Source organism: Periophthalmus magnuspinnatus, chromosome 23 (genome assembly GCF_009829125.3).
Source record: "Periophthalmus magnuspinnatus isolate fPerMag1 chromosome 23, fPerMag1.2.pri, whole genome shotgun sequence".
NCBI lineage: Eukaryota > Metazoa > Chordata > Actinopteri > Gobiiformes > Gobiidae > Periophthalmus > Periophthalmus magnuspinnatus.
In genome coordinates, this window is record NC_047148.1 from 8,027,499 (window position 1) to 8,044,818 (window position 17,320).

At 36.8% G+C, this 17,320-nt stretch overlaps 1 protein-coding gene across 2 annotated transcripts; it reads left to right on the forward strand.

Annotated features, from left to right (window-relative positions):
- The first annotated feature begins 62 nt into the window (after positions 1 to 62).
- On the forward strand, positions 63 to 17,238 carry il15ra (interleukin 15 receptor subunit alpha). Of its 2 annotated transcripts, XM_055231652.1 has the most exons (9): positions 63 to 276; positions 1,611 to 1,802; positions 2,838 to 2,870; positions 10,970 to 11,071; positions 12,432 to 12,518; positions 14,682 to 14,756; positions 15,117 to 15,212; positions 16,169 to 16,235; positions 16,321 to 17,238. In XM_055231652.1, the coding sequence occupies exons 1-9, from the start codon at positions 189 to 191 to the stop codon at positions 16,412 to 16,414; spliced, it is 834 nt and encodes a 277-aa protein (XP_055087627.1). In that variant the 5' UTR covers positions 63 to 188; the 3' UTR covers positions 16,415 to 17,238. The 2 variants fall into 2 exon arrangements, with proteins under 2 accessions (XP_055087627.1, XP_055087628.1); XM_055231653.1 differs by lacking the exon at positions 10,970 to 11,071 and having other exon boundaries at positions 16,321 to 17,139.
- The last annotated feature ends 82 nt before the right edge of the window (positions 17,239 to 17,320 follow it).

The following is a 17,320-nucleotide window of genomic DNA, read 5'->3' on the forward strand; positions in this document are numbered from 1 at the left end:
AAATCAATATGACCGCCCCTCCTCGTCTTGCTTTAAAAAACGCGTTTACAATACAGAGCCTCAGGAGTGAAAGCGAAAGTCTGTGGGTACGATACTGGCGGTGTAGGATTTCACAAAGCGAGAATGATGTCGATAGGACTAGACTTCGGTGGCAGGAATGATTTGACTCTACTCCTCGCTCAACTCAAATGGATCCAGGCGTATTAGCACCTTGTCCGTGCATGAAACGCGCATTTATTGGGGTGTACCTGCTGCTGTGGTATATGTGCTACTCCGGTGAGTGAAGCGACCTGTCATATTACACTGGAAATGATGATACAAGTGCAAATGATATAGATAGAGTACATATATTTTTATGCAAACCCTGTGTGAAAGTAATCAATTATTACGTGCAAAAATTAGGCTTAGTTGAGCAGTACTTTTTTTTACAACTTTTTTTTAATATTTGTTTTTTAACACCATTTAAAATGTTCTTTATTCGCAAACTACTTATTTTTCGTTGTTGTAGTTGTAACCTACGTTATATTGTGCAGAAGATGATCTTTTTATTGTTGGCAGCCCCTTCACTTTACTATCCAAGCACTTTTACCACAGGTTGACTATAATGAACTACAGGGAGACTATAATGCTAAATGGACACGTAAACAAAATAATAAACTCATAAATCTGATTAACTAATCCACACCAACACATCACTGCCCTATTACTCACAAACCAAAAAGATAGAACATATTTTTTTTCTTAGCAATCTCAGTACCCCAACGATTTGTCCAGTTGACAGATTTAAACTTCGTCGTTTGCTATGGATCAGACCTGAACGACTGAGGGTCTACACAGACATAGTACTGTAGTGTGCTTTCTACAGTACAGCTGCATCACCTAATCTATGATTATACACAAAAAGTCACCACCAAAAAAAAAAGGACACCCATTCTGTTTTGATAAGCTTCTGCAATGTCACAAGGTTTATCTCCATCCAGTGTTGCATTCAAGATCTTTGATGATGATGGCAGAGTCTGACCACTGCACAAAGCCCTATCCAGCACAACCCAAAGATTCTCAATGGGGTGAAGGTCTGGACTATCATGCTCCCTGAACCACTCTTTCACAATTTGAGCCTGATGAATCCTGGCATTGTCATCTTGGAATATGCCCGTGCCATCAGGGAAGAAAAAAATCCATTGATGGAATAACCTGGTCATTCAGTATATTCAGGTGTCAGCTGACCTCATTCTTTGAGCACAGACTGTTGCTGAACCTAGACCTGACCAACTGGAGGAGGTTTGTTCCTATTTGCTTAGTTAAATCCAGGTGGAGACTTTTTTTTTTTTTTGGCCAGGCAGTGTATATAACCATAAAAAATAATACAATATTTAACGAGTAACCAATAATCGTTATCTGGACTATAAACAGAATGTTCTGAGAGGTTTCTTATAAAGCAAATGTCAAAACAGTGACCACATAAAGAATGTAGCCTGTATGTTTTGCTTCTGATGAAAAATTTTCCCGGTGGTGTGTATATACTTCAGTCAGACCAATTATATTTCTGTGTCACTCACCCTAATAGTTTCATTTGCACTAATGCATTTTTTGTTTACTTGTTTCTCTAGCAGACCACAGCTGTCCTTGCGCAGATATCCCCATCCCTCCACATAACCTAACTAAGCCTCCAGTATGGAACTGCTCCAACAGTAACAGTTTCCGTTACACGTGCATCGATGGATATGTGAGGAAAGTGGGGACCTCCAATCTCATCCGGTGTGTGGACAACAAGTGGACCCAACCCAAACTTGAATGTATAGGTAACTTTATAGATTAGTCTTTCGTTTACTTGAAGGTATTAATATTACTAGTGGAGAGTTTGCCACCTGTTTGACTGAGATGTTATTGCTTTGCCAAAAATGTTCCACAAAATGGCATTAGTTTAACAATTTTAATGCCATACTGTGACAACTCTGGTTCAATAGGAGGAAAGCAAGTAGCCCTCCACCAGAAAAGTCACATGGTCAACCTTTAAATATCACATATCAACCAATCTTTTGAATGATGTGCAAGCAATAGTTTGAATCCCTCTTGCTAGGGTGTTAAAATACATTACAATAAATTAAATAAAAATCCTTGTGATAAAATGTTTTTCCATTTACATGCAATTTGATGCTTAAACACAGACACTTTCTCCCACCCACTTCTTATATTGGTCACCCATGTGCTGAGTGAATGACAGGTGGATTTAACCGATCATAATGAAGCAGCAGATGGCTTTAGTTGCTTCTTGCCAAAACAGTAGGTGTGTTTAAGATGAGCAAGGAGATGAAGGTGGCTGCAGGCGACCTAGGCCTAGGATGTTGTCCAACAGCCGAGGCAACATTTCAAATGAAGGCAACATTTCAAATGAACATGAGGTCTGTCCTGTCACCCGGCCTCACTGTGTGATCTGAAACAGACTCGCTGTTCTCGGGCTTGTGAAGCGTTGAAGCTGATTTCAGCCTCTTCAGCTGCAGCCGCTTGCTCTTGCTGTCAATAGACAATGATTTGAGCTTCTTAAACACACCTAATATAAAGTCACAATGAAATCCAAAAATGTTTTATATGATCTTTCCTTGGCATTGATATTTTATTGACTGTTTCAAAATGATGTACATACAAAAAATTATACTTTCACTTTGAATGTTTGGATTAGGTATCTACCGCCTTCAAGAAAATTAAAATAGAGAAAGATATCATTAGATAAAACCACACAAACTCTGAGGAAGTGAGTCATAATGAAATATTGAGAAATGACCTGTGGCTTATTCTTCTGCCTAAATATACATTCTAACTGTTGTTTTATTTTACAGACGACCCAAAGAAAGCAAGACCAAAAACCACTAGTAAGTCTTTTGTTTTCTTTGTAAATGCTCATAATTGCATGATTTGAAATTTTTTTCAATAAAAGTAGTAGTAGTTGTAGTAATAGTTACAGAATAAAAGAAAACACAAGCCATTGAAAGACATTATGTGCTATACTGTTCTGTTGATTAAAAAGGGAGATAGTTAGTAGGCATTCATACATACGTTATTTGGCACATACATTTAACACATTCCAATAAGACATGTCTAAGCAGTTATCAAAGACATCAAATGACCCCAATTGATAGACAGTTGTGTCAAAATTACAAAGAAATCAACAGTAGTACAATTGTTGGTAATAACAGTAGTAGTACTAGTATTGGTAGTATTAGTTAAGCAAGCCATTATGTCAGAATACACACCAAAATAAATAACTTGCTTCTTTGGTAATCTATTGCTATTAACTTTAGCCCTTTCTCAAAATAAAACATTAACAAAATGGGCTTACGAATAGTATAGTACTGCTGTTTTCTATTCCATTCATAGAGAGAGATTGTGTCTGATATCATATTAGGATAAAGTAACATTATTCCACCCATCCCTGAGGCTTATTCACAATGACAGAAAAACACATGGCAAGTCAAGGCAAGTTTATTTGTGTAGCATAATTTGTACAGTGCAGAGTGCAGAATAAAAACCTTTAAGTTATATGAGCCTGCATTTAAACATTGTCAAAGTAGAGGCCTGTCTCACATCTGCAGGAAGGCTGTTCCAGGTTTTTGCTGCATAAAACTTAAACACTGATTCCCCATGTTTAGTCCTGACTCTGGGCAACAGCAGGAGGCCGGTTCCTGAAGTCCTCAGAGTGTGAGATAGTTCGTATGGCACAACAACATGTCGGAGATGTACTTTGGTGCTAGGCTGTGGAGAGACTTGTTCACAAGCAGAGCTGCTTTTAAGTGTATTCTCTGAGCCACAGGAGCCAGTGCAGAGACCTGAGCACAGGACTTATGTGCTTGTGCTTCATAATTCTAGTCAGGACCTGAGCAACAGCGTTCTGTAAGTACTGCAGCTGTTTGTTTGTTTGGAGAGTGTAGTGAGCAGGTCGTTACAGTAGTCTAACCTATTAGAGACAAATGCATGGACAAGTCTCTCGTAGTCTGGTTTTGACAGTATACCTTTGATTTTTGCAATGTTTTTTAGATGGTAAAAGCTGCAAATGTTATTGTTTTGATGTGGCTGTTGAAGTTCAAGTTTGAGTCTATTACCCCTAGATTTCTAACTTGATTTGAAGGTTTTACAGAGAGAGACTGGAGGTGACTGCTGACATTTTCTCTATGTTTCTCTGGGCCAAAAACTATTACTTCAGTCTTGTCTGAGTTTAGCTGCAGAAAGCAGTTTTGTATCCCACACACTGATCTGTTGGATGCAGTGGCAGAGTGAATCCATTGGTCTATATTCACCTGCTGCCAGTGAGACATAGATCTGAGTGTCTTCTGCATACTTGTGGAAGGACACATTATTGCTGTCCCAAGATTTACCAGCCGCTGGTTTGGGAATAACAGACAGTCAAAGAAGACAGAAATTATCAGACAGGGCAACATCCACCACATTTTAAATATTTACTCCTGTTGTAATGAGCAGGCCCAGAGTGTGTCCTCTGTTGTGGGTGGGCTCGCTGACATACTGAGTAAGACCAAATGTTTCAAAGACAGCACTGAGCTCTTTAGCGTTTCTGTCAAACACATTATCCACATGTACATTAAAATCCTCTGTAATGACTAAACCATCAAAATCTGTGCATACGACTGAAAGTATCTCAGTAAAATCATCCATAAAACTTAGGCAGTGCTGGAGAGGTTTGTGTATGACTAAGAAGAGTATGTTTTAGCTCCATTTTAAACATACATACAGGAAACATACTCAAAAGTTGAAAACACCCCACATGACAACCTGTGAGTAACTAAATTATCTCAAAAAACTGCACAAACACCACCACCATTTTGTTTGCTTGTGTTTCAGATTCAAATTTGAAGTTGAGGGGCCTTTGGTGGTGAAACGGGCATAGTTTTGTAAGGGGAAGAGTTCAGCATAGTTAATGCCAGAACTCTTGAGGGGGTGAAGGTGTGGAGGAAAAAGAGAGTGAGGAGTCCCTAGAGGGAGTACATGTAGCAATGGAGACCCAGGGCTGGTCTGTGGGCAGGGGAGGTGATGGGGGTGCTGCTGGGACTGAAACCTCTGCTTGGGCTGTCACAGACAGGTTCAAGGCCTGTGACAAGGGCCCTGGGGGAAGTGATACTGGTGATGAATCCTGGGAAGATGGTGGGTGCTGCTGACTTGTTCTCTGGGTGAAGTGGTGGTGCTGCTGATTTCCTCATTGGAAAAGATGGTTGTGGTAGTTGTGGTGCTGCTGGTGGTGCTGACACATTGGCTCGGTCTCTGGCTGGCACAGCAGGGATGCTTCTCACATTCCTCTTTTCTCTCACTAGCTGCCCTGGATCCTGTCCAGGCCGGTGTCTCAGAGCGTGGAGGAGGTTATCTGTCAACACTCTCAATCCACCTCTGCTCAGGTGCGGGCCATTTCCCTTGAACAGGTCCTCTCATTTCCAAAATAGATCAAAGTTCTCAATGTAGTGCAATCTTCTGGTCACACACACGTTGAACAGCCATGTGTTCAGCTGAAACAGTAAATTTGTTCATCTTCCTTCTGTCTATGCTAGGAAGAGGTCCAAACTTCCACTTTATCAAGCTCTTTGATAATTTAATGAAATCCCTTTTCAAGATTTCAGTCTGTTCCATTCTGGCGTCAACTGCACCCACAATTACAATCAGCTGTTTAACTCCTTGGTATGTTGACAAAACTTGTAGCAGGAGTTTTGTAATCTCAGAAACAGTGTCACTGGGATAGGATATTGTTTGCATTCCCCTGTGGCTCACATCTCTGATAGCACCTCGTAAAAGCAGCGTATCTCTGACCTTGAGATGACCTTGAGATTTGGCACAGATCACCTGTCTGACTGTGCTCTTTTGCCACATTCATTGCTCTTGTTTTGCGACAAAAATCAATTTGCTGTTTGTATGTTATCATCAGTGTGTGACAGTGGTAAAAATCTGTTTCTAAGCTGTATTTTTGGCTGATTTAACTATATTAGCACTGTCTTTTAGCACTTGTTGCGTTGGCTTGGTATTCATTGGGAAAGGCACAGTATCACTCAGGTTTAAGTTGAAAGTTGCAGTTTTTTCACCCTCTTCTCTGAAAGTAACTGTGGGCTATGTACCACTGGAAGTCACAGGCAAAGTACGGTGAAGTCCTTTTTCAGATTTTAAAACAAATATCCGCGCTTGTAGCTCATTAAATTGTTGATAATTCCGACAGTGTTCACAGAAAGAATTCCTTTGGTTTCTTTCCCTGGACATGTTGCTGCCTCATCAGAGATATAAGAAATGTAAAAATCATTTAAACGTCTTGGTTTACTTAAAAGAAAATCAAAACTAAACAAATTTTCCAGCACTGGAACAGGTAAAATGATAAAAAAAAAAAAAAAAGCAAAGTAAAGAAGGAAGCAGCAGGAGCAAGCAAGGTTTGCATCTGCACTCTTCAGAAGCAGGAAGAGATTTTTTTCATCAGCACAAAAATGTGCTAGTCCTAAATGTTATGATTGTTACTGCGACAACAGTGGTTTATAGCAATAATAATTAGTTTCCAAGTTTGTGAGACCGAATCAAAAGCAGTTTGGGTAATTTATGTATATATATTGGACAAGATGCAAAAAAAAATCTTATCTCTTTTATTATCCTTCTTCTTTTGTGGTTTATCACAGTAACTTTGGGTGCCTAAACAGTGGCCAGGCATTTAACCAGATACTTATCAATATTGAATCTAGTATTAAAACTAGGTAGCCTACTAATTTGAGCCAATATCTGGAAAAAAATCACATAAATGAGACGGTTCCTGAATATTTAGTTGACATCTAAAAACTACTTGATAATCTTAAATAAATTGCTTTTATATTGTGTTGAAAAGTATTAAAAATGTGTTTTAAGTCTTTTCCTTAATATCAATTGTGAGTTCCGACAACACTAATGAAAAGTCACATATTGTCCCAGTTTCTGTTATACCGTATTTTCCAGACTATAAGGCAAGGCAAGTTTATTTGTATAGCACAATTCACACACAATGTAATTCAAAGTGCTTTACAGAATAAGAAGGACACTAAAATCACACAAATCAAGTCACACTTTTTTTCATAGTTTGGCCAGGGTGCAACTTATACTCAGATGGGACTTATATGTGAAATGATTAAAATATATAATTTCACATCTTTGTTGGCATGTGTAACTTGCACATCTGTGATGGCACCATTAATGCTGAAAGGTACATACAGGTTTTGGAGCAACATGTGCTGCCATCCAAGCATCCCTGCTTATTTCAGCAAGACAATCCAAAGCCACATGCTGCACGTGTTACAACAGTGTTGCTTCGTAGTAAAAGAGTGCAGGCACTATAGTGGCCTGCCTGCAGTCCAGACCTGTCTCCCATTGAAAAGGTGTGGTGCATTATGAAGCGCAAAATACAACAACGGAGACCCCAGACTGCTCAGCAATTGAAGTTGTACATTCAGCAGGAATGAAAGAAAGAAGTCCTCTTGCAAAACTTTGATTTTTTTTAAGCATATCTTTTTAACTTTGTGCATGCCCTTATTTGTATTTGTATTTATTCAGTGTGTTTATGTTGCACTTTTTCACCGTATCAAGTTCCCAGTTTGTGAACTGTGTTCACAGACTATGGCAATAAAAGTCTTCTGATTCTGATTCTGATTGTTGTTAAAAGGAAAGGTGATGTAACGCAGAGGTAAACATGCCCCTGTCCCAGATTTATTGGAACGTGTTGCAGGCATCAAATTGAAAATGAGTGAATATTTGCATAAAAACAATAAACTTTATCAGTTTGAACATTGAATATCATGTCTTTGTAGTTTATTCAGTTCAATATATGTTGAAAAGGATTTGCAAATCATTGTATTCTGTATTTTTTTTTTTTCAGTTTTACACAGCGTCCCAACTTCATTGGAATACGGGCTGTAATACCAAATAGTGATGTAAAAGAAAGTAGTTCGCTTTAAAGTTGAAAGTAGTTCGCTTTAAAGTTTAAAGTTAGATTCTATGGTCTAACTAAAGAAAGTTTTTTTTGTTTTTTTTGTTTTTTTTATTATTATTATCATCGTAGGTTCGGAATCAGTATCAAGCATCAAATCTCTTCCTCAGTATTGAAACTGAGAAATGTGTGTATTGTGACAACAATACACCAAGTTCTACAGAAAAAGACAAGTTTCAAATCTCTTTGCCTTGAAAAGCACACAAAGTATCAATTCCACTTTATGCCCTATTTGCGTATTGTTTACTGACTGATTTTTATCAACTTCCCGAAAGCTTTGCACAGCCTAACCTCATTCCAGATCTTTAATATGTCTCTACATTAGAAAGACATTAGAGGTCTGTAATATTCGTGCAAACAACCCACAGCAAACAACTGCCAGAAGACAAACAATTCTTAACAAGACCAACAACGAAAAGAAAACAAAAGGGTTTACATGAAACTTTTTCCTAACACAAAAAATGACAAATGAGTTTTAGTTACAAGACCAAGTGATTTCTAAAAGGCAAAATAATAATGATAAAAATGTTACAATGTGTTTTAACATAAGTTTTCGTAGCACAAGGGGACATACTGTATGGTTCCTGATGAATGCACTCAGATTATGTGAGCCATTACTGCAGATCAGCCTCTCACTCAAAGTCTGTCTCCCAAGACACCAAGAGGAAAAATAGTTTCTACTTTACCCTTACATGGCAAAAAACACAGTTAAAGTGAAGTAAGAATTTTGTTTTTAGTTTTCACTTGCTTGTATTTGCGTTGTCACAATACTAAATTATACTCATATTTTGAAACTAAGGAAAATGTAGTAAAATGTGGTATTGTTTATTTTATTAAGTTATTCCACAGGAACAGTGTACATTAATGAACATTTCTGTAAATGCACTAGATTTAATCACAAGGCTAATTTTAATCCATAGTCCCCGGACAGATGTTACATTGTCACCATAAAAGACATTAACAATGTATGTACAAAACTATTTACAGCTATTTACATACACAGTCATTAACACATGCAACAGACAGACATGTTCACAAACATTCAGAACAAACAGCTTAGACATAGAATAAGACAGAACATGAAGAGCTCATAAACAGACATGAGCTAGAGACAAGACATCACAAAACAATTACCAAGTTTCACTGTGAGCAGTACTGGTTCTCAGTTAGTCATTTCTTTAAAAGGGTGTTAAACATAGGTAGGTCATTGTTTCTCTCTCTGTTAATGGGGGTAGGATTCCACTGATGTGCGGCATTGACAAAGAATGTTGATGGCTCCTTCTGTGTGGAATTGTGCATACCTCTCTAACTGTTCCCCAGTGACGTAGTTTGTTTTGATAACAAATTGTGTAAGTAGAGGTGAAGAAATGGTAGTTGGAGAGGTGGAATTTGACAGTGTTACAGACTTTATTAACTTGTGATTTAAATGTTAATTTAGTGTCTGGTTGGACTCCAAGGTATTTGTATTCAAGTGCAACATGAAGTGTCTGTCCTGATACAAAGACTTCAGGTTATACAACCAGGACTGGGCTCCTTCAGCATAAGTGTATCCGTTAAAAATACATCCTTTATTCTTGATGGTTTAAGAGCTCTGATGGTTTGTTTGACCTCAACTTCAGTGACATTCCATATACTCAAAGACTTTGATGTAGGTGTAGCGCAACATCAAGGTCCATTTGTGACACACTCACTAGTGAGCAAATTTTTTTTTTTGTTAAAGTCAATGGCTGAGACAACCTTACCAGACCTGAAAAGGTTCATAAATAAAGTATTTGTTAGGAGAATTGTGACAGCTCCAGTTGCGCCGACAGCCATCTTGGAAAGATTTGAGATCTGTAATTTTTTTAAAAAGTGTGCTGTCTTTTATTTTACTATACCAGGGGTCGGCAACTCAGCTTCGGAGCCGTATGCGGCTCTTTCATCTTTATACTGTGGCTCCCTGTGGCTTGGGAAAATAAATTGTAAGTATTTAATTGAAGTGTATTTTATTTATGTTAGTTCTTTTTTATTGTAGTTTAAATTGGAAGATTATTGTGATCTTGAAATATTAAAATAAAATTATATTTTATTATTTTTCGTCTCAAAATAAGCGCCACACTCGTGGAAGCTTGTATACCCGCCAAAACAAACACCACTCATGTGTCGCGGAAGACAGCCTACAGTCTTGTGTAAAGATGAAAGTGACTTCATACAGCCCCGATTTGCACTTCATGGATTTTATAAGCAACACACTACAGTTGTTCTTACAAAGCATAAAGGTTAAAAAACAAAAAACAAACAAACAATATATACAGTGTTATCTTCATCTTTACATGTACTTGCGTCTCCCAGTATTTTTTGTTTAGTTTTTTCTCGTGGAAACCGGGTCCAAATGGCTCTTTGGATGTTAAAGGTTGCCGACCCCTGTACAGTTTTATACTATTTCTAAAATAGATCTAATCCTTTCTAAAACTAGTCAGGAAAGGTCAAATTTTCGTGTGTTAATGTGTGTTTTTTTTTCAGTACTCATACTTTTTCAAATTAGTTTAGTTGTGATTCTAATTTTAGCTGGGTTTTATATCTGGGTATCCAGCCTTTTGGCAACTCTAGCTTTTATTTATTCACTCAAATGACTACCAATGTGGTAAGAAAATGTGATGAAAAATACTCATGTAGGGATTTCTGAAGGGAATGACGTGAGGTTGGTGGAAACAAAAATGGCAATTGTTGATCAAAAAGGTTTGTTAGGGTTGAATACCTTTTGAATTTAGTGGATGTTTACATCTGGGAACTAATTACCTTGAATACTTCATGTTTTTAACTATTTTGTTATTCTGTACTTAGATGTTTTGTGTAATCCCGATTCTGTAGGCTACGTATTTATAGCAATGGCTAGAATGACAATGGCCAGCAATTTCTGACACTGGCAGCTTCCACAACTGTTCCATGGCACCTGCCACTTTACTTAAATCAATTGGTTTTGCCTTATATTTTGTTCTTTTGCAGAATCTCCCACTTCATTTGTGACTCCAAGCACCATTTCATCAGTGAGCTCAGAAACACATCTAGAGACCACCTCCACTGCTCCTCCCCCACAGTACACTCTAAGTAAAGTCCATCTTATATTCATTACACTAACCCAACTTGTGCTATCCTAATGAAACATTAAACCATCAAACCTACATTCTTGTACGTATGTCCTGTTTTTCACTTTTTGTCAAGGAAACAGAGCCAGATGTAGAGCCAGAGAAATTCAAACAACAACCCACGCTATCTGTGTCCTGGGTTTATATGTTCTTTAGAAATATGTTACATTTTATTGGTTAAGCTAGTAAGTAAGCAGTAAATCTAGAAATAATCTCAGTAGGGCAAAAATTTTGTATCAAATGATCTACCTGTTGAATGAATTATAGGATTTCACAACTGTTTGGTCATGGTGTCAGTAATAGTAAATAATGGCAACATTGTAATGTTTCTTCTCACAATAATCATTTCACTAAAATTTGATATTGATATTTGATATATTGATATTCTCAATACTATTATTATGTGAAGCTAAATTATTATTATTTTGCCCATGGGGTTTGAACTAACAGCTTGTACTAACATGTCCTTTTTCATTTGAGAGATGCCTTAATGAAACATCTTAATGATGTGAATGATGTTTCCTGTGTGTTTTTAGGGGCCTCATTAGAAACCATAACACTAGAGATGTAAAAATATTTTTTACCATAATGCGTACACATGCAATATTGTTAAAGGGTAATGTTATCAAACCATTGTGTCATACAAAGGGCTACCAGTTTGATACACTGTTCTGAAATAACAAATTTCCTCAGTTTGTTATACATTATTAATAATGATAAATGATAATCATCTATGTGAAGACACTGATCACGTTACAGATATCAATATTCAGCACTTTAACTTTATTAATCTTAATTAATTAAGATTAATTAAAGTAATCATTTTCAGATGACACTTACATCACTACATCTCAAAGGAAAAGTGTCCCATTTTCACTGGCTACTGACAAACCTTTTTAACAGAACATAAACTATGTTGCAACATGTTTCAAAAAGTTATCAATTATGTAATGGTAAAGAAATATCAACTTACATATTGTTAAATAAATCTCGGTTGCTTTTTGTGAATTTTTTGCCAGTCTCATGAAAAAGGCTGTTGCTTACCCAAAGCTGCCTTTAGCTCACGGGCTTTTCCTGCCCATAGTGCTCTTCCTGGTGGGTAGTAGCATGGCAGCTTTTGTGACACATAGTGAAGTGTCTCTCCACATTGTGCCGCTTTGCTGTCGCCACAGTTGGCCCGCAAATGAGACACAGTCGTGTTTTACATCTTGCAGTTGACTTTATGTGTCAGAGACACACAGTATTACATAGAGAGACAACTGTTAGACAACAACATCACGGCTGTACCACTAGTGTAATTACTTTGTTTTGTTCTTTTGCAGCATCTCCCACTTCGGCTGTGACTTCAAACGTACATGTCAACTCCTCAGAGACCACCTCCACTTTCCCGCCTCCACAACACACTCCAGGTAACATATGAACATGTCACCATAGATCGGACCTGTAACTTGGCCTGGTGGTTTCTCTATGGAGATTCATAACTTTAACTGTTGAACATTGTAGGGGAACTAATCATATCTAGAGGAGACAAGCAGCAAAATTAAATAAAGAGGAACAATATTTGATAGTTTGGGGTACTGCTATTCTGTACTTTTTACTCTATGACCTCAATTGTTTTACTCTTTTGGCAAAACCATCTGGAAGTCTTTGCACCACTCTGAAAAACCTCCCTTTAAACACATGAAAGACTGAGGCCGGAGACAGTTCAGATAAATGAGAACAGGTAAACTCGTCGAACTGGACTGAGTCTGTAAGAGAGTGTAGCACAAGTCGAGACAAATGCAACTACATATAGATGTCTGAATAAAGATGATAATGGTCTCCATTTTTTTTTTTTTTTTTTTTTTTTTTACAAAGGAAGCAGCTTACACTAACAAAAGGGTGAGAAATAATTGGTGGTTGTGGCTTAGATGAAGGAACTCTAGGTGTTAGAGTATATATAAAAGCACTACAAAATTTATATCTTCAAGGGGTTTGGTGATTTTTCTTTTTACCATGGTTTTATGTATTTATTAGTGTCATTTGACCTCTGTTTTTTGTGTATTGCCTTGATAGTGAATTTATCCACTGTAAAATAATAACAGATCTATTGTTTCGAATGTAATCACTGTGCGCAGTAGGGTGGGTAAAAAATCAATATCTAACTCATACTAAAACCAATATCGAACGTAGATACAAATTTTAAGTGTCAATACTGGAAAAAATCATAAGAATTAGAACCTCTCCTGAATAATTTTTGAATGGCGACTCATATCAAAACTAGTAAAAGGCCACATAGTAACAAAAACAAAATGCCATATTGAAAAAGACATTTTATTTGTTATTATCAATAGGGTATTGAAATGTGTTATTAAATATCAAATAGTTTTTTAGCTTTTTTTTTTTTTTTTTAGAAATTTATAGAAGTGTGACATTGATTTTCTGCATCTCTATTCAAGGGACGGATACATTTCATAGGATCTTTGTTTCCCTCCATCTAAAGTAAAAAATATGCTAACTGTGCAGCTACAACAGAAGTACTGTTTCCTCTTTCTCAGTGACATGTGTTTGTGTGTAGAGCTCTTTTGCAGTTAAAGGAACATGACCTCAGCTGGAAACTAACAGGAGTTTTAGTAACATGAATCTTACTCATGAGTATTACGCAATGTACTTTTCTCATTTTTGCCATTAGATGCATAATTCATTCCCATTTGTTAACAGTAAACTCACACTAACACATTCATATGGCAGACATGCCCAGGAAAACAACTATAGCATTTTCAACTACCAACTATTCCATTACATGCAGACTAATTTATCCCCCCCAAAATCATCTAATAGGTTTTTTTGGCCAATAAGGTATCAAATATCTGTATTGCCCTGTCGATAACCGATATCTGCCCCTCAATATCTGTGTTTTTAAATCAGCAAGGTCAAGAAGTTGAAGTAAATTATATACCAAGTTAGCTTTTCATTTTCACATATGCACAGTATAACCCACGTGCTTATGTGGGTTATACTGTGTTTATGATACTTGTGTAAGCAAAGAGCTGTCTCTTGAGCGTTATGACTCTTCTGTTCCATGTCTCTTGAAATGTACTGGCCTCTGGAGGAAGCACAGAGACAGTTTTAGGCCACATAACTACAAAGAAACTATTAGAAACATGTATACAGATTCTATATATTATTATACTGTTTTTTCTTCCCACTTTAAAAGGATGCACTGTGGAGGAATTTGGAAAGACACTGAGACTCGGGACACTTGTATTAAAAATATCTAAAATATATGAATTTTCTGAATTTTTCAATTGATATTGACATTAGCATCAATATATCATAAACTGTATTAACTGTAACTACTATGTGTTGTTGTCCACATGCTGCATTGTACATGACCATAGTCAGAGCCACTTACTGTACTTAGGTTTTGTAGCCTTATAGCTTTACTCTGCCTGCTCAGTGTTGCGTTGGATTTTATGTCTGCTGTTAAGTTGTGGGACAAATAAAGGTTTATCTTATCTGATCAGTTTTTTCAGTTTTTTCGCACCACCATAAACTAAAAATTAAAATATTTTGTTTTTTTGTATTCACAGACATTCCAAGCACAGCTTCATCTCCACTGATTCCTCATTCAACTTCAACCATCTCCTTCCCCGCAACCACATCCAGTAAATGTCATTCAACAATACATGTATTTTTAGTACATTTAGAACTTTGGCATGAGGTTACAACTGTTGCATACTTTACTAATCTCCTTGATTTTGCCCTGAAACAATTGGTTTAACAGGACGGTTCAGTGTTTTAAGTGCCTGGAAAATAATTGTTGATTAGGGACAGAATTTGATAGTAACGTAAATAACCAAACATATTATTGTACTCTTAATATTTTTTTATGTATGTAATTTGAGTGACAATATTTAAGTTATGTAATATGTAAGTTTATTTGACTTTTTCACCAGTAGATGACAGATGTGAAACCTGTTCCCTACTGATCCCTACCCTCACCTGGGTCTATTTTTCTCTGACAGGGCCTAGTAACGTGAGCAGAACTACATCTCCCAGCAGCCACTCCGGCAACGACACTTCTCTCTCTATACAGGAAACCCAGTCTGTGGTCACTAGTGGTGAGTTTAACAACAGTTTATTCAAGAGGCTTTGTCAGTTCTGAGGATAGAGATAGTGATACCACCAAGTACATCATACTCATACTAATTTACTACTAGTGATGGGAAATATACTGGGAAATAGAAAGTATTGTAAAGGTTGTTTTGAAGATATGGAAAAATCAGAACAGTACATTACCTAGAAATACAATTTAAAACGCTGCAAAAAATCAGAATAACAATAAAACATAAATATTTTAAATAAGGGTAAAAGGGTATTTAAAGATGTAACTTTTTTGGTGGAGGAAGGCCATTTGCTTGTCTCTAATGTTCCTCAATATGACATTAAACTTATCAAGACTAAGATACAGGTCAGATCTGTGGAGAGATATACATCATTTTGCGCAATACTTGACACTCACTGACACTAAACCACACCATTTACATGCACATTTTAGCACATTTCTGATGGATTATTGTCGTCAGAACATTACAATGAAAAAATGCAATTTCACAGTTATGTACCACAGTTACCAATGTTGTCCAAAAGGCAATTTATCATGCACCTTATTCTATTGCCGTGGGCACCGCCATCATCATTCATGTTGTATTATTTTGCATTGGGCTGATGATCTTTCCACCAAATAAGTTCTATACGGACTTCAGAGCTGTTTTAAATCCTCCAAGAGGATTGGTGCACACAAATCAACCAAGCATTTTTTTTTTCTCAAATTCTCCATTGAAATGAATGGGATTCCTGCTTAACTGGAAGTGCCACCACAAAGAAAGTGCTGTTTAGGAGCATTTAGAGGCACAAGTGGGCAGAGTGGAAGAAGGTCAATAATGAATACATACTTGAGTCTAGTCAATGAACTTGATGTACTTCACTAAAAGAAATTTTAATTGTGCTCATCAGAAAAAGTCTCATAATGCAAACCATTTTGTTATTTGTTAAGAAAAAAACTTTTTCTCCCTAGTCTTGTCAGTCGTAATACTGCTCATCATCCTGGCAGCAAGCGCAGCAGGCTTTTGGTTATACAAACGGTAAGTGAATATTTAAAAATGATTGATTTGTGAGGACTGAATTGGGACAAAATATTTACGAAAATATCCACATTGTTATTTACAGGAAATCAAGAAACAGAACTCAAAGACCCCACACAGAAAGACCAATATCAGGGGAGGAAACTATACCCATGCATCAACAAAACAGGAACACTTAAGGGCTACAGCGTATCTCATAGGAAACCTAAATGTACACAACACAATACTGGACTGACCACTGGCATATTTATGTGTTTTATGTATTGTGCATGAACATTTTTGCTGAATTTAATCCAAGAAATACATTGAAGGTTATTGTGTTGGTCATGAAAAACTATTAAAATAATTGTGATGAATATACAAGAGAGCCTTTCTATAAACCTAAACCTTTCATTTTCATGGAGACAAGCAGATGAAGCCTTGTGAGCACAAAAGTATGTTCCTGAAAAGACCCACTGTACAGTTTGAAGAGAGTGTTATGTAATAAAACTATTGCACAATTTCCCTCTTGTTTTTCTCTTTCCCCCATCACAAAGTGTTAAATTACCCACTCCCTTCTTGCATTTATTAAAAGGTTTATTAAATGTTATTTTTCCCCTTTTCCTTTTCCAGCTTATTAGTAATCAATTTATAACATCCATCCATCCATTTTCTTCTGCTTATCCGTGGCCGGGTCGCGGGGGCAGCAGTCTAAGCAGGGACTCCCAGACTTCCCTCACCCCGGACACGTCCTCCAGCGGGACCCCAAGGCGTTCCCAGGCCATATAACATGCAATTTTTTTTTTTCTTTTCGCTTACTATTTTTCACTTTTTTTGTCAGTTTCTTGCTTTTTCTACTTTCCTTACTTAGCATTTATTATTACTATTTATGTATGGAACCTCACTAAATGATTTATTTTTTAAATGTTCCGCCCTTTCTCTCTTCTTTAGTTTTCTTTTTCTGTTTTATTACTTATCTACCCATACACACACACTTGTGTGGAATAAAATTGCATTAAGAGTGAGACAGTGTGCGTGAGTTTCCTTTATTTTTCTGACCAAGTAATTAACTACCTGCAAATACTATTCATAATTTCCAACACATT